Source organism: Malaclemys terrapin, chromosome 4 (assembly GCF_027887155.1).
Source record: "Malaclemys terrapin pileata isolate rMalTer1 chromosome 4, rMalTer1.hap1, whole genome shotgun sequence".
Taxonomy (NCBI): Eukaryota; Metazoa; Chordata; order Testudines; family Emydidae; genus Malaclemys; species Malaclemys terrapin.
The window spans coordinates 17,230,607-17,251,675 of NC_071508.1; the positions used below are offsets into that span (position 1 = coordinate 17,230,607).

General features: G+C 46.4%; 1 protein-coding gene across 2 annotated transcripts in view; it reads left to right on the plus strand.

The window, feature by feature from the left end:
* CCND3 (cyclin D3) overlaps window positions 1–21,069 on the plus strand; it is a 65,851-nt gene that overhangs the window by 27,754 nt on the left and 17,028 nt on the right. Inside the window, exon 1 of one of the 2 annotated variants that reach the window (XM_054026822.1) lies at window positions 19,074–19,461. The exons of the other annotated variant lie outside the window; for it this stretch is intronic. Within the exon in view, the coding sequence (XP_053882797.1) occupies window positions 19,264–19,461 (198 nt within the window). The 5' untranslated portion in view covers window positions 19,074–19,263. Of the gene's footprint in view, window positions 1–19,073; window positions 19,462–21,069 lie in introns of those variants that run through there. 2 annotated transcript variants of the gene reach the window in all.

Genomic DNA, 21,069 nt, shown 5'->3' on the forward strand with positions numbered 1-21,069 from the left:
GCAGCGCATCCGGCCCCATGGACTTGTGCTCGTCCAGCTTTTCTAAATAGTTCTGAACCACTTCTTTCTCCACAGAGGGCTGCTCACCTCCTCCCCATGCTGTGCTGCCCAGTGCAGTAGTCTGGGAGTTGACCTTTTGCCTCGTGAAGACAGAGGCAAGAAAAGCACTGAGTACATTAGCTTTTTCCACATCCTCTGTCACTAGGTTGCCTCCGTCATTCAGTAAGGGGCCCACACTTTCCTTGACCTTCTTTTTGTTGCTAACATACCTGAAGAAACCCTTCTTCTTACTCTTAACATCTCTTGCTAGCTGCAACTCCAAGGCCTGGTCTACACTATGAGTTTAATTCGAATTTAGCAGCATTAAATCGAATTAACCCTGCACCCGTCCACACAACGAAGCCATTTATTTCGAAATAAAGGGCTCTTAAAATCGATTTCTGAACTCCTCCCCGACGAGCGGAATAGAGCTGAAATCGATATTGTCATTTCGAATTAGGGTTAGTGTGGCCGCAATTCGATGGTATTGGCCTCCGGGAGCTGTCCCACAGTGCACCATTGTGACCGCTCTGGACAGCAATCTGAACTCGGATGCACTGGCCAGGTAGACAGGAAAAGCCCCGCGAACATTTGAATTTTATTTCCTGTTTGCCCAGCACAGGACAGCACAGGTGACCACAGAGAGCTCATCAGCACAGGTAACCATGCAGGCCGATAATTGAAAAAGAGCACTAGCATGGACCGTACGGGAGGTACTGGATCTGATCGCTATATGGGGAGAGGATTCAGTGCTAGCAGAACTTCGTTCAAAAAGACGAAATGCCAAAACTTTTGAAAAAATCTCCAAGGGCATGATGGAGAGAGGCCACAATAGGGATTCAGAGCAGTGCCGCATGAAAGTCAAGGAGCTCAGACAAGCCTATCAGAAAACAAAGGAGGCAAACGGTCGCTCCGGGTCAGAGCCGCGGACATGCCGCTTCTACGCCGAGCTGCATGCAATTCTAGAGGGGACCGCAACCACTACCCCACTTCTGACCGTGGATTCCAAGGCGGGGGTAATCTCATCAGCCACACCTGAGGATTCTGCGGACAGGGAAGAGAAGGAGGAGGAGGAGGAGGACGAGCTTGCGGAGAGCACACAGCACTCCATTCTCCCCAACAGCCAGGAACTTTTTCTCAGCCTGAGTGAAGTACCCTGCCAAGCCTCCCAAGCCAGTACCCAAGACCATGACTCCATGGAAGGGACCTCAGGTGAGTTTACCTTTTAAAATATAAAACATGGTTTAAAAGCAAGCGTTTTTTAATGATTAATTTGCCCTGAGGACTTGGGATGCATTCGCAGCCAGTACAGCTACTGGAAGAGTCTGTTAACGTGTCTGGGGATGGAGCGGAAATCCTCCAGGGACATCTTCATGAAGCTCTCCTGGAGGTACTCCAAAAGCCTTTGCAGAAGGTTTCTGGGCAGTGCAGCCTTATTCCATCCTCCATGGTGGGACACTTGACCACGCCATCCTAGTAGCAAGTAATCTGGTATCATTGCATGACAAAGCCTGGCAGTGTATGGTCCCGGTATTTGCTGGCATTCAAGCAACATCCGTTCTTTATCTCACTGTGTAATCCTCAGGAGAGTGATATCGCTCATGATAACCTGGTTGAAATACGGTAATTTAATTAAGGGGACAGAGCTGGCCTTTCCTACTGGGCTGTTTGCCTGTGGCTGAAAAGAAATCCTTCCCTGTAGTAAGCCAAGCGCGGGCAGGGGGAGGGGTGGTTTGGCGCTGAGCTTTTCACGTGTGGCTAGCAGGGATCTTCCCTGATACCAGCCACGCAGTGGGGGGGAGGGATAAAGCGATCATCCCAGAGAATTGGATTTGGGGGGCATTAGTTTGTTTTCTGCTGCTGCAGGTTAACAGGAAAACCGCAGCACTCAACGGGCTTTGCTTGGTATGTGGGAAAGGAGGGCGCAGAAGCCGAAAGACAATGGCTTACCATGGCCGCATGCAAGCCGAATTCTGTTGCCCGGACCTGTGTCTGTGATCTCTAACAGCAAAGCCACAGTCACTCAATATTATGCAAAATGCGACCTTGCACAGAAATCACATGTGCTATGTAATGTGAATAGTGTTGTTCACCGTGAAAGAGTATAAGCATTGTTCTGTAAAATGTATCTTTTTAAATACTTCTCTCCCTTTTTTCCCTCCCTCCCTCCAGCAGCTGCAAATTTTTCAAGCCTCCCTCCTCCGTCCCGAAGGCTATCTCAGATAAGGCATCAGAAAAAGAGGACACGAGACGAGATGTTCGCGGAAATCATGGAATCCACCCGCAATGAAAAAGCTCATCTGAATGAGTGGAAGGACACGGTATCAAAGTACAGAAAAGATGCCAGTGAACGTGAGGACAGGAGGGACCAATGTGAGGACATGAGGGACCAACGTGAGGAGAGGAGAGACGCTCGAGATGAGAGGTGGCGGCAGGAAGATAAGAAGAGGCAGGATGCATCGCTGGGGCTGTTGCATGAGCAAACAGACATGCTCCAGCGTCTGGTGGAGCTTCAGGAACGGCAGCAGGATCACAGACTGCCACTGCAGCCCCTGTATAACCACCCTCCCCCATCACCATGTTCCATAGCCTCCTCACCCAGATGTGTAAGAACACGGTGGGGAGGCTCCATGCACCCTCCCATTCCACCCCAGTGGACAGCCCAAGCAAAAGGCTGTCATTATTTTAACGTTTTTTTAGTGGCCTTTTCCTTCCCTCCGATCCTCCTCCCAAACCCCACCTGGGCTACCTTGTCAGTTCTCTCCCTTTTTTTATAATCAATTAATAAAGAATACATGATTTTTAAATGATAGTGACTTTATTTCCTTTGAAAGCAAGCTGTGATCGAAGGTGGAGGGTGGGTTGCTTACAAAGAATGAATGGGGCGGGTTTTCATCAAGGAGAAACAAACAGAACTTTCACACGGTAGCCTGACCAGTCATGAAACTGGTTTTCAAAGCTTCTCTGATGCGCCGTGCTTCCTGGTGTGCTCTTCTAATCACCCGAGTGTCTGGCTGCGCGTAATCAGCAGCCAGGCGATTTGCCTCAGCCTCCCACCCCGCCATAAAGATCTCCCCCTTACTTTCACAGAGATTGTGGAGCACACAGCAAGCAGCAATAACAGTGGGGATATTGGTTTGACTGAGGTCTGAGCAAGTCAGTAACGTGCGCCAGTGACCTTTTAAACGGCCAAATGCACATTCTACCACCATTCTGCACTTGCTCAGCCTGTAGTTGAACAGCTCCTGACTACTGTCCAGGCTGCCTGTGTATGGCTTCATGAGCCATGGCATTAAGGGGTAGGCTGGGTCCCCACGGATAACTATAGGCATTTCAAATCCCCAACGGTTATTTTCTGGTCTGGGAAATAAGTCCCTTACTGCAGCCGTTTAAACAGAGTAGTGTTCCTGAAGAAGCGAGCGTCATGAACCCTTCCAGGCCAGCCCATGTTGATGTTGGTGAAACGTCCCATGTGATCCACCAGTGCTTGCAGCACCATTGAAAAGTACCCCTTGCAGTTTATATACTGGGTACCCTGGTGCTCCAGTGCCAAGATAGGGATATGGGTTCCATCTATCGCCCCACCACAGTTAGGGAATCCCATTGCAGCAAAGCCATCCACTATGACCTGCACATTTCCCAGAGTCACTACCTTTCGTAGCAGCAGCTCAGTGATTGCTTTGGCTACTTGCATGACAGCAGCCCCCACAGTAGATTTGCCCACTCCAAATTGATTCCCGACTGTCCGGTAGCTATCTGGCATTGCAAGCTTCCACAGGGCTATTGCCACTCACTTCTCAACTGTAAGGGCTGCTCTCATCTTGGTATTCTGGCGCTTCAGGTCATGGGAAAGCAAGTCACAAAGTTCCATGAAAGTGCCCTTACGCATGCAAAAATTTCGCAGCCACTGGGAATCATCCCATACCTGCAACACTATCCGGTCCCACCAGTCTGTGCTTGTTTCCCGGGCCTAGAATCGGCGTTCCACAGATAGAACATGCCCCATCAACAACATGATCTCCAAAGCGCCGGGGCCCGCGGTTTGAGAGAATTCTGTGTCCATGTCCATTTCCTCATCACTCTTGTCGCCGCCCTGCCGTCGCCGCCTCCTCCTTGCCTCGTTTTTCTGGTCCTGGTTCAGCATAAACTGCATGATAATGCGCAAGGTGTTTACAATGTTCATGACTGCTGTCTTGAGCTGAGTGGGCTCCAGGCTTGCCATGGTATGGCGTCTGCAGTGTTCACCCAGGAAAAAAGGCGTGAAACGGTTGTTTGCCGTTGCTTTCATGGAGGGAGGGGTGAGGCTGTACCCAGAACCACCTGCGACAATGTTTTTTGCCCCATCAGGCACTGGCTCTTAATCCAGAATTCCAATGGGCGGGGGAGACTGCGGGAACTATGGGATAGCTATAGGATAACTACCCACAGTGCAACTCTCCAGAAATTGATGCTAGCCCTGGTACATGGACGCACACCGCCGAATTAATGTGCTTAGTGTGGCCGCATACATTCGACTGTATACAATCTGTTTCCAAAATTCAAATTCTGTAAATTCGGATTAATCCCATAGTGTAGACATATCCCAAGTGTGATTTGGCCTTCCTGATTTCACTCCTGCATGCTTGAGCAATAGTTTAACATATTAATTAATGCACACACACCACCCTCCTGTGAGGTATGTACATATTAATCAGACAGATGGGGTAAGTGACTGCAATATGATTGGCTGGAACGCCATTGAGTTACACTAATTCGCCTTGGTACAAGTGAGAGAAACTCATTGACTTCAGTGGAGATGTGTCTGCTTCCCGAGAGCTGAATTTTCACCATTACCGCCATTTTATATATGGTAAACTGAGGCATGCAGTGGTTACGTGACCTGCCCTAGGCTACAGAACAAGTCACCAGAAGAACTGGGAAAAGAACCCAGGAGTCCTGACTCCTAGTTTCTTCCTCTAACCACTAACCAACACTTCTTCCTTCTTCTATTGTGGACATAGATAATTCTACTCTTGGAAATATTATTTATCAAGCAGTTTCAGTGCTTCTTGTTCTCCCACTAGGAGGTTTGCTAAAGGAATTAGAAGTGTAGGAGTTGGGTCAGACCCGCAGTCCATCCAGTCCAATATCCTGTATCTGGCAGTGTCCAGTACCAGATGCTTCAGAGGAAGGTTTAAGAATCCCGCAATAAGTACCATGAGATAATTACCCCCCCACATGAGCGCTCATCCTGATTTCTAATAGTTGGAGATTGGGTTAGCTCTGAAGCATGAGGTTTAATATCCCTTCTATAATGCTTATAATTCAATAATGATAACTCTGGATATTCTTGATATCCATATAAAGTGACCTATGTCCCTTTATTAATCTTGCTTAGAAATTGCATCATTTGGCTTCATAGGCTTGAAAGGAAGTGGCAGGAATCAGGGCTGGCTTTTCATTGTCAAATATGCAATGTAGTTGTATCCATGTTAGTCACAGACATAATCTGTTGTTCTTTTGGGAAAGGACGTCCAGAATCTCCGTATGGGACCCCGTGGAAGCTGCCTTTGGAATTCGGACAATAAAATTCTTTTATTGGACCACTCTATGTTGAATGGTCTCTTAGAATATGGGCTAACTACTTACGCTAAACAATCTGTTCCACCTCGCATTTAGCTGTGATGCTCAGAGTACCGTTCCCAGTTCTGAGGAAGAGCTCTGTGTAAGCTTGAAAGCTTGTCTTTCTTGCCAACAGCAGTTGGACCAATAGAAGAGATTACCTCACTCACTTTGTCTCTCCACTGTCAACTATGTAAAGGTCATGTTTAGGCTTATGCACTGAGAATGACTAGGTGGGAGTATTATTGCAATGAAATAGGAAATGGAAAACATTGCCCATTTACTGCGTTCGTTCTCATTGGGAAGCCTTTAGGACCTGCCCAGACCCAGCAGTTTGCTCATAATGCCCAGATCTACCTTTCTTTTCCTACAGACTCCAGCAAAGTGGGGCTTCTGCAGAACAGAATGGCACTTGAGGGCCCAATCCTGCTTCCACTGAAGTTCGTTAGGAGTTTTGCTCCAATGGAAGCAAGATCAAGGCCTTGTGTCTTTAACTCTGCTTGCCCCATTAGCTTGTTAGCTTGATCCTTGCTTCTATATTAGGAAGTGCTCGCGGGCGCTGTACGTACCAGAGGGGATTGATTGACTGACCCCCTCTTCCCCCAAGTAACGAAACATCTGTGTTTTGAACCGGGAGCCAAGTGGTTACTGCACACATGTGTGTGGCTCCTCGGCCACGGAGCGTGACCACAGGAAAAAGGCTCTGTCCAAAATAGCAAGTGAAGCATTGATGCCCTTCAGCAGAGCCAAGTGAGCCAACGGATTTCACCAGGGAGGCCCAGGCCTTGAGGAGGGGGGAGGGTTTTCTAGACTCAGTTTATTGCACAGCAATTGGCTACTGATGCAGAAAGAGTGTTTCCCCACCCGAGTGCAGTAGGAGGGCCTTATTCTCCTGTCGCTTACCCCAGTGCAATTCCATTGTCTTCAGTGGAGCTGCTCCTGATTTACACTGGTGCAGGTGAGAGGAGAGTCAAGCCCAAAGAGCTGAGTTCTGAAAAGCTCCTTGAGCAACAGTCTCCTCAGGAGCCCCCTATCTGGGGGTCACGCCTGCTTCCCGTGTCCCTCTGTGTGCAACGGCCCCTAATCTCCAAAGCAGGGGCACAAAATATTGAAGAAGTGATACAGGTTTGTTGAATGGCTTCTCTATCCATCCTCAAACTGTTTATATCCTCCTTTCCTCTCCTGTCTTTCCTTCCTCCCTGCAACAATCCATAGTGCGTCATCCCTTGGCTAGAAAAGCAAGAAAGGGCCTCGTGTCACTCCATAACTCCAGGGTAGCCGCCTGAGGTGAGGCATGACAACCCTGTAATCCAACCAGTCTCCCCCATTCCATCTTAGAGCGGTCAGAGACTTGAATCTACCCACTGCCCATCCCCTGCTATTGGCAGCAGGTAATGCAACTGCCATTTCATATATTAGATTAGGTCACTCAGACTCTTATTCAGAAACTGTCCCCACCTTCTGCATGAGTGGGTTTAAAACCCAGACAGAGGGCAACGCCACTCTCGCCCATACCAGAGAGGCTAGGTTGCTCAGTCTGGAAATCATTCTTGAATGTTTTGAGGCTATTGTAAAACGCAGGCTGGATGCTTGGGGCTTAGTCTCTTCTGCTAAGACTGAAATCATTCTAATGCCTTTGTCCTTCCAAGGATCTGGTCAGGAATCTGGACAAGATTTTCCATAGATATTACATCCATTACTAAATGATTAGCGCCTCAATTGTTCAGAAGTGTAATAAATAAACATAAAATAAAAATTGTGAACCCACCTCTTCCCCCCTTTGAGAGTTGCTGGATGTTGGGTTCTTTTAAAAACTCTAGCCCTTGGCCTAGCTTCTCTGTTCTACCTTCCGCCTTTTATCTCTCTTCCTCTTTTTACCAGTGTGTGCGTTTGTCTCTCCAATTTTTCTCTATCTGTCCAGGGTTTGGAAGTTAAAATCCTTTGTGGTGCTCTCCGGCTTGACATTTGCACCCAGATCCTTAGTATCAAAGACCCCAGTGCCTCTGACATGCTTGGGGAACCTGGGTGTGGGAAACAAAAATCTCTATTTCTGCTTTCCATCTTGTGGGCCATTCAGACTTCAGCCTGGGAAATGAAAGCTCCCTGCTGGGCCTGGTGGTTCCATTTCCTCATGTCACCTCGCCAGCTGAGCCTCACGCGTTGGTTACCAAATGAGTGGAGCAAGGCAATTCATCTCAGCAGTGCGCTGAGTGCTCTGCGGGCTTTTTCTTTCACTCACTACCCATTGCATCTACCCACCCACTCAGTTTCTATCATTTGCCAAAATGAACTGGATAATGTTCTATTCTTTCTCTCCCTTGGGCCATCCCCATGGCTTTGAATTGCTCTGGAGATCTTGGTACTGATTCAGAATCGGACAAACTCTCCACTCCAATAACATACGTAGGGGCTGATCCATTCAACTCAATGGGCATCTTTCTCCTGACTTCCGTGGGCTTTGGATCAAGCCGGCTGGGAGGGAGGGGACACTTTTATTATGACACAAAGCTCCTGGTAGGCCTGAAAAGCATCGACCCTGTGTCCTGCGCTGAGGCTGCGTAGATAACCAGCAGCTCTGATGCTTGTGAAGGGTGGGAGTTCTGTGCTTATCAATGATTCAGGTCTGGACTCGGGCTGGCAAAGAGGACATAGAGCTGAGAGGCTTCCTTACCAGAGCAGCAGGGGGGAGCCAACAACTGTACTTTCCTTTTCAAAATGGTCCCCTTGGCTGAGCTGTCATTTGCCCCATAATGGGAAATTACCTGTATGGAACTAGAGTGACTGCTCCGCAGCTTTACAACCCCATATCAGAGCAACGGAAAATATATGCAAATGATCATTGCCTGGCGTAGGGCATGGAGCAGAGATCTGTGGTACAAACCCAGCATGAGCCCATGAGAACACGTCTGAGCAGGACCCTCCAGTATGATTCTGCCTCTGTCCTGCTCCCTCAGAGCACTGAGCTGTGATTCAGCTGCAGTCTCGCCTGTTCACTGTTGCCTAGTGGTTAGAGCTCTGGAGTGGGCTTCAAGAGACCTGGCTTCTAGTCTGGGCTCTGCGGCCGGGTGTTCTTTGCCTCAGTTTCCCCTTCTGTAAAATGGGGATAATCATACTGACCTCCTTTGGAAAGTGCTATCTAGGAGTGAGGTGTGGTTATTACACTAGCCCAGGGGTGGCCAACCTGAGCCTGAGAAGGAGCCAGAATTTACCAATGAACATTGCCAAAGAGCCACAGTAATAGGTCAGCAGCCCCCACATCCGCTACCCCCCAGTGCCTCCCGCCCATCGGCAGCCTGACCAATCAGCGCCTCCTCCTCCCTCCCCACACCTCCCGCCCGCCGCAATCAGCTGTTTTTTCAGTGTGCAGGAGGCTCTGGTGGGGGGGGAGGAGTGAGGGCATGGCAGGCTCGGGGGAAGGGGCAGGGGCCTTGGGGGAAGGGTTGAAGTGGTGGCAGGAGCTGGGGCAGAGCAGGGGGTTGAGCAATGAGCACCCCACAGCACATTGGAAAGTTGGCATCTGTAGCTCCAGCCTGTGCAAGGAGCCGCATATTAACCTCTGAAGAGCTGCATGCGGCTCCGGAGCCACAGGTTGGCCACCCCTGCACTGGCTTTTTCCCCCTAATACTTCTCTCAGCTGATAATACTGGTGCAGCTTCAGTAGCTGCAGCAATGGTGGGAACCCCACCGTAGACCATTTGCCACTGGATGCCCATGTTTTAACCGCTGTGTTGCCTGGATTTGCTGTGGGCGACGGGCGAGCACTAGCCGACACTCATTTAGGGCTCCCACCATTGCTCCCACTGGTGGAGCTGCATGGGTAGTAACAACAGAGATTTTTTACGGGGAAAAAAGCTAATGTACAGCATGAAGTTCCCTAGATGGACACTTATAAAACAAAAAGAAGAACAGGAGTACTTGTGGCACCTTAGAGACTAACAAATTTGTTAGTCTCTAAGGTGCCACAAGTACTCCTGTTCTTCTTTTTGTGGATACAGACTAACACGGCTGTTACTCTGAAACTTATAAAACAAAGCTCCTCTTTGATTATCCTAAATCTTGGAGCGATCTGGTCAGCTGAGCCAAGGAGCCAGCCTGCTGCTCACTACTGCAGATGTTAGCACTTGTTTTGGGGACATGGTCCATCGGTTCATCTTACAAATAAATATACTCTGCTACAAAAATAAATCAAGATCACTCATGCCTATTCACAGGCACCTATTGGTTTGTCAGTTTACAGCGGGAAGGAAACTTGCCTCTTAATTGCTACAGACAATATCCTGCTAGCAGCCCAACCTGCACGTCACAGATCAGTGGATCCGATTCTCCATTGCCCCGGGGTAGTGTGGTCAAATCAGAACAGTAGCATTTTACATCTTCTTTGCACTGGTATAAATCTGGTGTCACTTGACTGAAGCTGTGCATAGATGTAAGTGAGGTGTGTGTATACATTCTCAGAGCTTATTTCATTAACATGTTAATTAATGTAACAGCAGATTTATGTATTGGATTATATGTAATGACAAGAAATTTGCTAGTAGAGATGCATATATATTGTCTTTTAGTGTGGATATCTTGGATATTATAATTGAAAGTGATACAATGACGTCTGCCTTTGCAGGGAAGGGCATTCGTCTTATGGAATGTGGTTTAGGGCTTAGCGGAGGGGATTTGCATCAGAAAAGTTCAAGCTTCTAGTCCCACCTATGCCGCTGACTCCTTGTGTGGCCTCGGACAAGTTACTTTGCTTCTCTGTGCCTCAGTTTCCTCCTCTGTAAAATGGGGATATAATACTTACCTTGCAAAGGGTGTAGTGAGACTTAATTCACTAGTGTTTGTAAATCTTTGGATGGAGGGTATTAGAGAAGGGCCCAGTGTTATTCCTCTCCCCTTGATCTATGACAGGGGCTATGTTTGAGCAGGGAGAGGTGGATGTGTCCCCTCACTTCACAGGGTCAGGATGGATGGGGAAGTGCACAATGAGTATGGGTTGGCAACCTGCTGCAATACAGCAGGGTGACAGCAAAGCTATTGGGTGATCCTTGGGACAGTCCCTTAGGTTTCAGACCTGCAAGTCTGCAGTGCACAGCACTTCCATGTATGCAAAGATGGAGCAGTCACTAACCTCCATTCTGCTAGAGGAACTCAGATATCCTCCACTCCCAGGAAGAAGCTGACATGGGGCTAAATATTGCATTGACTGATACCCTGTAAAACCTCACTAAAATCAATGGGGTGTAAATCAGAGCTAAATCTGGACCCTCCAATTCATACTCTTCCCCTCTAAGAAGCCATTCCAGGGTCAACACAAAATTTTCCCTGTCAGTTAATCTAAGGGTGCACTGAGTGTAGCCAGCAAGCTTAATGTAAAGGTTTATTGGCTGGAGGTTGTGGGGTTTGCTTTTAGTTCAGATCCCCGTAGTTGTTCTGTCCAGCCCCTGTTATAAGGGATTAGCAGTCCAGGTGCTGTGCAGCTGGGTGAAAGAAGTAGGGCTCTTTCTTCCCGCCCTGCCCCCCTCGCCTTGCAGCCACTACAGACCTACATAGATACACACACACAGAGCCAAATCCACACCCCTCCCCTCCGTGAATAGCACCCACACTAAAAGACATGGAACCAAATCCAGACCATATTCTTGGTTTCATCTGAGTCCCACCCACTGACACCAGCTCTGAAACTGGCCCGCAGTGCTCTGCTTCAGAGTAAGGCTCTGAGTCCATTGGGACAGTGAGCAGCAGGGTAGGTTTAAATACAAGCTTTAATTTAAAAATATCATAATGTGTGGGTCTCACAGTGTGGATATTTGCCTGTTTATTTGCCTTTTTCTCTCTTCAACTATTCTTAGCCGTGGTACCGTAAGTCCATGATCCTGGTTCTTAGCACATGAGCCTCGGGAAAGGGGACATCCCTGCATCCACTCTCCGGCCCTGCTTTCCTTTGGGCGAAGGGATACATCCTTTGCACACACTGACTCCTACACCCAGCTCTTTTCAAGGCAGAAGTTTGGATCTGAATCTGGGTCAGAACTTTTTGGCTGCTCCCCCCCAGTGTCTATAATGGATCAAAACTAAACACGACGACTAACACCTCCAAATCTTAGGAAGGTTCAGATCTAGATCTGGACTCTATGGCTTGGGCCCATCATTGAACTGAACATTTGGGGGCCAATCCTGCCTTCTCCCCCACAGCCACTTCTCCCCTAGCAGTTGAACCAATGAGGTTCTGTCACACAACATTGGGGAGGCAGGATTCCTGTGTTCTGCATTGGGGGAGGGGTTGAGCTCAGCTCTGGGGGCGGCGGGGAGGGGAGCTGGGTACCAAGGGACAGCTTGGAGCAGCACTGGAGGATCTGTAGTTATGTGTAGACTTGCATGGAGGAGGCACGTTGGGGGTGTAGAGTGCCCACCAATCTCCCTAGGCTCTTGTAGAGCAGAACAGCACACAGCCTTGTAATGAGGCAGGGTAGTATTGCCTTAGACTATAAACTGTTTGGGGTAGGGACTTATGAATAAATATTTCAATAATAATTCAGACTCCATTAATTTCTGTCGCTTACAGTAGCTCTTTTCATCAGAGGATCTCAAAGCACTTTACAAAGGCAGGTAAATGTCTTTATCCCCATTTTACAGATGGGGAAATCAAGGCACAAAGAGGGGACGTGATTTGTCCATGATCACACAGTAGAGCCAGGAATAGAACCCAAGCGTCATGACCACCAGTTTTTTGCCCTATTGACTGGCGACGCCAATTTGTCAGTGGCTGGATTGGCCAGTCAATAGGCATTTGCCGGCTTTGCCATGCAAACAGAAATAACGTAGCCAAAAGTCATTAAAAAAAAAAAAAAGATTTAAAACATCTCGGACACAAAATATTGTGTGCAAAGCTTGGGTAGTGTGATCTACTCAGGGTGGGGGAAGGGGAGAAGAAGGAGTGACAAGGGAAGGGTGTGTTAAAAAATATATTTTATATGTAAAATTTACAAGCTCTTTTTTTAATTTGCATGAACTGAACCACAGATAATCCCCTAAAATTAGCTAAATATAATCTCGATTTGGGGGCTTTCCAAGCCTCAGTTTGATTTCTGAAATTGCTTAGTTTCACTCTACTATCTTTCTTTCTTTCCCACTTGAATTTGGTTAGTTTCTAAAAGGCCTGGTTCAGAGACAAAACCAACCATTCACCAGGTGATGCCTGAGTTTGGTACCTTTTTGAGTCAATGAAAATGCAATTTAATTTTAGATTATGTTAGGAAAAGGGAAACAAATGCACAGAAACAGCTGCTAAAAATGACAGATGAAGAGCTAAAGACAGTACTGATGCTTTTTGTAAAAAGTCAGGTGAAGTGCTGCTTCCAGGTTCATTGGACCAGATCCTCAGCTGGCGTCCATCAGCACAATTTCTGTTGAAGTCGCTGACTTCATTTGGAGATACGGGTGCTCAACGTTTCTGAAAATCAGGCCCAACATGCCCCACAATTGAGACACCCAAAATCAGTAGCCATTTTTGGAAATTTTGACCCAAGTGATTTGCACAAGGTCATACAGCCAGTCAGTTGCAAAGCCCCATGACAGGGTAAAAATACAAGACATATGGCTTCCCTCTTCATAAGAGTGGCTACTTCCTATCGCTATTTAGGTCTGTTCTGCAAGCATCCCAAACTCTGTGTTTGTATACAGACAGCTTTTGTACTGCTTTAACTATATTGATTTAGAAACTGATATCGCTTGTGTGGACACAGCTAAACCAGTGTAAAGGTGTTATACCGATATAGATTATTCCCAGACTATTATGGTATTAGCACTTGTATACTGATATAACTACATCCACACTGGAATCTGTACCAATATAATTATAATGGGTGTAAAATCACATCCCTGACAGAAATAGTTAAATCAGCTGTGTGTCGACCAGCTCAAAGAGAGAGCTTTCTTCTTCAGAGGGCTTGTTCTACAACATGATGCAGTTAAGGATTGCTGACATTCGGTGTTCTACTGCTCAGCCTGATGATATCACAATGAAATAGTTACTTGTTCTCAAAAGTTTGACAAGGTCTGAGGAAATGGAGCATTATGGTTGCCATTATTAGGAAATAGCATTAGGACATACATCCCATGGGTCAAATCCTGCAATACTAGGCCAAACTCTCCTTGAAGTCTGTGGGAGTTTTTCCTGAGAACATAATGATTAAATTATGAGAAAGGACATCAAGGACCCTTTAAGGGTTGTGTTTAAAGCATGGGACCAGGAACCAGGACTTCTGGTTCATATTTCCCTCTGTACCAATGAATTTCTGTGTAACCTTGGGCAAGTGACTTAACCTCTCTGTACCTTAATTTTCCCCTCTGTAGAATGGGCATCATATGCGCCTGCCTCAAGGGGTAAAGTGGGTCATGAAGTTTAGCTAATTAAGATTTGTAAAGTGCCCTGAGATCCTAAGATGAAAAGTATGCAGTATTATTATTAAACTCTCACATGAAATGGTGTCTGTTTTTTAGTCTCATTTTGGGTATTTCCTACAGTAAATTTTATAGTTATTTGCTCATTCATGTGGGTTTGGTTTTCGGGACCTTCATGTACGTTAATCAGTTTCACTATGACATCATTGATATTGCTTTAGTCAGGTCTGACAGAGAAGAAAGAAGATAGTCAAGTCCTGGACAGTTCAAAGTTGAATGAATAGTGTCTGCAAAAGGCAAAGACAGAAGTATGGAAGATGTACCCCCTCATGTCTATGAACGAACATCATGGTAGTGCAAATCAGTGTAGCTCCATCAAAGTCAATGGCACTATGTTGATTTACACCAACTGCCAAACTGGATCTGTTTCTTTAATGAACAGCCTGACATATTTCTCCAGACTTCTTCCTAATGGTGGTCTGAATGTGAATTTGATAGCAGCTGCCCATCCACAGAGATTCTGGACCTGTAGCTTCAGTGCCCCTTTAAAAGCTCCTAGTGCTGGTGACTGTTTGTACATCATCTACATTCCAAAAGAATGATCCCCCTTGTGATTCAGCAAAGGAAAGCATTGCTGGTTTGACATCCTGGAGGTCTAGAAACCCTCAATTTTTTTTTCTCTGAAGGAATTTCCTTTTTTTACATTTCTGACTTTTCTACCACTGAAGCCAGGAAGTTGTCTATCCATGATCAACAGTGACCAAAATTTGGTTTTCCGGGAATGTACTCCCTTCCCTCCACACAAACTCTTGAAGTCTGTAATTTGCCTTTCTAGCCTGATAATGTGGCTGGCAGATGCATCAATTTTGCCAAATCATCATCTGGAAGGAACACTTTCTCTCTTATGCAACAATCTTCATTTCCCTGCTGCTTCTCTCTCTTCCTCCCCCCACCCCCCAAATCCATTGACTCCAGCTTCAACATATTTCTAACACTCAGGCTGAGTTAGACCCACCCATGGGACACTAAGCAAATGTGAGTGAGACCATTATGTCTGGTATATGACCTGAAACTTTCAATTTCAAAGGACATAGTCCAGAAAATGTAGGGACCAAGAACCCAGCGCTGTGGTTTCCCTTTGCTTGGCTAAAGAAAATAGCTGCTGTCTATTTTTACTGAAAATGTGGGATTTGAGGCCCTCCTCACTCTGTGTACAAAACAAAAGATGCCGCCAACAATAAAGGAATGGGGTGGGGGTCACTGTGGTTTAAATCCATCTGACTGGTCTACAGAAATGCTCTCAGGGATTCTTCAAATATTTCGTGCCCACACAGCAGGAAGTGAAGGAAGGTGAAAGAAAGTTGTAATAGGAAGTGGATTTTTGGAAGGTCATATCACCTACTGTATGCAATGTAGTTGTAGCTGTGTCCGTCCCAGGATAGAGCTTTGTGTGACTTGAAAGTTTGTCTCTCTCACCAGCAGAAGTTGGTCCAAAAAAGATATTACCTCACCCACCTTGTCTCTCTAATATCACCTACTGAAATTCCCCTTTTTCATTTTAGGACTGGGATAGAATCAATATATTTCCACATACCCTCGCCACTTTACTCCTCTTCTGTGCTATGTTGCTGTAAGATTTTATGTGAGCGTTGTGTAGCACACCATGCAATCAGTACCAAGATACTATGATAGTTATGATGATGGGATCATTAGAAATGGCATAGATAGATAGATAGATAGCTAGATAGATAGATAGATAGATAGATAGATAGATAGATAGATAGATAGAACTAATGCCTGGTCCCATATTCCTTGAAGTAAATGGAAGTTTTAAGTGCTAGGGTGTGATTTATATCAAATCTGGTATGTACATGATCTTCATGTCTATGGAGATATAAAATGAGCAGCATTTTGAACTCTGAAGCCTCTGATCAAAAAATATTTTTTTCTCCTGAGTGTCAATGTTCCTGAACAGGGCAGATAAAGACTTTTGTCTTGTTTTGCTTATGCTCAAAAATAAACAAGTTTATAAGATGTGTTCTTTCTTGGTTACTGTTTTTTATAATGATTGAACATAGATTTTTAGAAGATCAAGCAAAAGTATTAGATGCCTCAAAGGGGTAGTGAATACAACTTGGGAAGAGAGAGAAAGAATAAACTCAAAGATCTGGTTGGTCGTTCAATCTCTAACTTCTTTGATCCTACATTCTTTTAAGATGAAATGTTATACGTTACAAACATATTTCCAGGAGAATGCTCCTGGAATGCCTTATACTAATCTAGTACCTGTACTACTGATCACAATCTCCATCTTAGGTACATGACACTTCATCCAACATGTCCATGATATCTGTGTATTCAATTTCTCCTGAATATGGTGACTTACACATCTTTTTTCCAAGCCTCCTCTTAGGGATTGCTGCAGATAAACTGAACTTTGGCCACCCCAGTTTGAATCCATGGGTCAGCTACCACTCCTCAGGACACCTAATGTGGTTTTAGCACAGTAACACTGCAGCATAAATTGCTACATGTGGCCCTTTGCAAAGCGCCTTCTTTTGAGACATTTAATCCAAGCCTGGATAAAGCACTAGAAAATAGAGTAAGGAGCAAATGAATGGAGTAGATGATCTAGAAAGTATTTTCCACCACTAACCTCTATGATTATATGATTAATCACCCAGCTTCCAACTGTTCCTACAGTTGCCATATTACAGCATTGTGGTAGTTACAAAGTTCATATGAGCTGGCCATTTCATTCTAATCCTTTCCCTCTCATATTCAGAATTTTCTCAAAATTTGACCTTTTGGGATGAAATTTCTCATGCTCACTCTCAATCTGATGAAGATTTTATTTTTTTAATTTGAAAGTTTGAAGAAATTCCATTCCGCTCTTTTTCTAATTCTATACCTGCGAAGGGAAAATGTTTTTCATTTTATATGATGCATTTTGACTTTCTTTTGAGCTCGGAAAACTCAAAACCAGAGTTAAGTCTTCACACTTGACATATAAGTAATCTGGAAAGCAGGCTAATCTGTGCTAAATTTGAAAAAAAAATGGTTTTAAAAGAAGAAGTTTATGAACTTTTGAAAACCATGTGTAGAAACCATGTGCTGAGCATACACAGTGCTTTGAATATGCAGAGACATGTAATAAAAGCTTTCAAAAAAAAAAATCTCCCCCATCATTACTAACACTGGTGCAGCTCCAACAGTGTTAGCAACATCAGGAACACTAATGTAGATAAGCCAAGTATTAATTATTATTATTTTAATTATTTGTATTATAGTAGCGTCTAGAGGTCCCAACAGAGATCGGGGAGGACCCCATCGTGCTAGGCACTTTTACAAACACAATGAGAGATAGCTCATGCCCTAAAGAGTCTCTAGTCTAAAAAGGCAAGAGCTCAGGATAGTTTTCAAAAGTTCTGAATGTGTTATTTCAAAACCATTATTACATGCTGTTAAAAACACCAGTAGCTGTTGAAGCCTTGTCTACACAAGCTCCCAAGTTGCTATCTTCAGGGGAGCTGCCCTAGTATTAGCAATACTGGGATAGGTTTTGGAGGAAAAAAGCCCAGTACAGACATCCTTTCAACAGACTCACATCTGATTATTCTCATAGCTTCCAGGAGTCCTAGATAAAAATAGCTGCAAAATTAAATATTGAAGAGACTGAACTAATCAATTAACAGAGCTGGCAACCGTTCTGCGAGTTCCAGATTGTCCTGTTTTGAACCAGGTGAACTCATGCCCCATGAGGAATACTCATAATGTGCTCACGGATCTTGAAACTTGATGTGGTTTCAACAAAACTGGATAACATTGGTGGTTGCGCTGATGATAGACAGATACTGTAGTAAAGTATTACTAATGCTAATAATAAATAACAACAAACAACCCCCCTGCAAGTGATTCCCTCATCTGGGCTTCCGCAATACAATCTTTCTTCTTACTTTGTTATTTGGACTGTAAACTCTTTGACTCAGGGCAATATTCAGTTGTGCCTTATGGACAAGCGCCCAGTACGTTATCTGAGGCAGCGTGACTCTGATGGATTCCGTGTGATGTTTTGACACCCAGCATCACTGCAGCATGATGATGTTTCAAAGCGATTGATGTCTTGATACAGGATCTTCATAGAGTGACCAGATGTCCTGATTTTATAGGGACAGTCCCAATATCTGGGGCTTTGTCTTATATATATTAGTCTGCAGAAGAGAAAAATGAGGGGGGATTTGATAGCTGCTTTCAACTACCTGAAGGGGGGTTCCAAAGAGGATGTATCTAGACTGTTCTCAGTGGTACCAGATGACAGAACAAGGAGTAATGGTCTCAAGTTGCAGTGGGGGAGGTTTAGGTTGGATAGTAGGAAAAACTTTTTCACTAGGAGGGTGGTGAAGCACTGGAATGGGTTATCTACGGAGGTGGTGGAATCTCCTTCCTTAGAGGTTTTTAAGGTCAGGCTTGACAAAGCCCTGGCTGGGATGATTTAGTTGGGGATTCGTGCTGCTTTGAGCAGGGGGTTGGACTAGATGACCTCCTGAGGTCCCTTCCAACCCTAATCTTCTATGATTCTATGATATAGGTGCCTATTACCCCCCCCCAACCTGATTTTTCACACTTGCTATCTGGTCACCCTAGGTCTTCGCAAGGCTGCAATGGGTGAGCTTGGGTCCACTGGGTGGAGTGAAAAGTCAGTGTCCCTTCCCACTGGCTGTGGAATAGCCGCAGTAGCAAGAGACCATGAAATCAGAGCGCGGAGGGGATTTCGGGGGGCAGGGGTGGGCATGGCTTTCCAGTGCAGTGGTGGCAAAAAAGAAAATTGGAGGGGGGGGGGAATATCTTTTTTTGTTTTCAGTCTAGAGCGCATGGGCGGGGAAACAGCCCCCTCCAGCAGCAGGGCAGCCGCCTAGCCCACCATGGGACCCAGGGGGCTCCTTTCCTTTCCCCCTCCCACCGGCGAGGAGGGGCCCGCCCGGGGCCCCGCCCCTTCACTTCCCGACGTTCTAAAAACTGTAACAGTGGAGCCGGCGCTGTCAGTGCGGCCGGGAGCGCGGGGCAGAGCGGCCGGGAGGCACCTCGCTGGGGTCGGTGTTGCCTGCTCGCCCCGCTCCCCGGCTGGGAGTGCCCCCTCCCTGCCGCCGGCTCCCCCTTCCCCCAGCTGCGGCCCTGAGATCCTTGTCCCTGCTGCCCCCGTTCTCCCACCATTCCCCAGGATCCAGGCACATGGAGCTGCTGTGCGTGGAGTGGGGCCCCCGTGTGCCCAGGGCGGAGCGGGACCCTCAGCTGCTGGGGGACCGGCGGGTGCTGCAGAACCTGCTGAGCCAGGAGGAGCGCTATAGCCCCCGGGTCTCCTACTTCCATTGCGTGCAGAAGGAGATCAAGCCGTACATGCGGAAGATGCTGGCTTTTTGGATGCTGGAGGTACGGGACCCCCCCCTCCCCTAACCCGGGTCCTACCCCCAGTCCCCCCCAGATCCATCCTGGAGTCCAGCAACAACGCTTTTCCTTACCCCTTTGTCCCCACCGCAGACACAGGCAGAGAGAGAGGCTGTGCTGCTGGGTGTGGGAGAGAGAGAGACCCACCCCAATCGCACTGGAGTGTGAATGGATGTAGTGGGGTCACCTAGTGGTGGGGGCAATTGGGGGGGAGATTTTTTTTTGGGTGGGGAAGGCATTCGGTTTGTGGGATCTGTATCAGTTGGTAGGGGGGACGCTTGGGAGAGGGTCTGGGGTGTCACTTGCTGCAGGATGAGTTCCAAAGGAGACAGTCTGATGGGGCGGGGAGAGGCCTCTGGTGTGTGGGGGTTCAATCTGTGGTGGGAGGGCTCTGGTGGTCAATCTTTTGGGGGGATGGTTAGGCAGGGGGAATAGTGGGGTAAGAGGGCATTTAAAAGAGGCCTCCCTCCCCCCCCCCCCCGGGGTTTTGTAGTGGTGATAGACCCGGGGTGCTTGGGAGCATGATTTCCACCTCTGCATATGGGGAATTGCAGCATTTCCTTCTGCACCGAGAGGGCCACCCCCACCCAGACAGCATGCTCTCTTCCACGCCCTGGCAGTGTGTGCTTTTGCCTCTAGGGGGTCCCACCCGCCTTACCCCAGGCCCCCAAACTGTCAGCTTAAAGTTCTCTGCCCTCTGTCTGGCAGTTTAGAGAGCTGGAGTTTCAATGCAGCTGTAAGAGAGAGCCTGGGTAGAAAAACATCACAACATCCCACTCTGCTAAATTAAAAGGAATGTGATCCTCAGCATTAAACAACTTAATGAGGAAAATATCGGAGATGTCTCCGTCTCTTTTCATAAATGATCAAGCAGTGAATAGTCTAGACTCAGAGGAAAATGAAATTACATGAGGAAGAAACAGAATCCAGATTGAATTCAGGCTGTCGATCTCTCCACCCCACTGGCTGTCGCGACAAACTGCGCGTTTCCATTTTTAAGCTCATGCCGATTCCAACTTTTTAAATTATCCTCTGTCTTAAATGCACTTTCTGAGATAGTTACTTGGCTAAAAGCTGCTTTGGGGCTTGATTCTGCAAGACACTGAACTCAGTAGGAGTTGAAGGAGCCCAAAGTAAACTTAGAGGCTGTATCACTGGGATTTCCTAAGGGTGCGATTTAATAGGATTTGAGCTATTAAGACCAAATGTAGGTCGTATTGAAGTTGCTGGCACAACTTGCATTGACTTCAGTGGCAGCAGGATTTAGTTCTAAACGCTAATCTTTCATTTTTTATTTTAAATGAGGGTGGGGGGGAATGCAGCCAAAATTAAATCTGTGAAATGAGAAGTGAGTCTATTTTTTTTTTTTTTTTTTAGGAGAAAGTCTCTGGGATGCGGTTTTATGTGGGTAGAGAGTACACAGGGAGGGAGTCAAAGTTACAGTTTGAAAGAGAAGGATGATCTTTGCTATAGCACAGGGGGAAACCTCAATATTTTTGTAATTCTGTTAAAACAAGGAAATAAATATGGCCGGTGTATTAATAGCATAGTTGAGGGAATAGAACAAGGGACTTAGATTTAGGATTCCTGGAT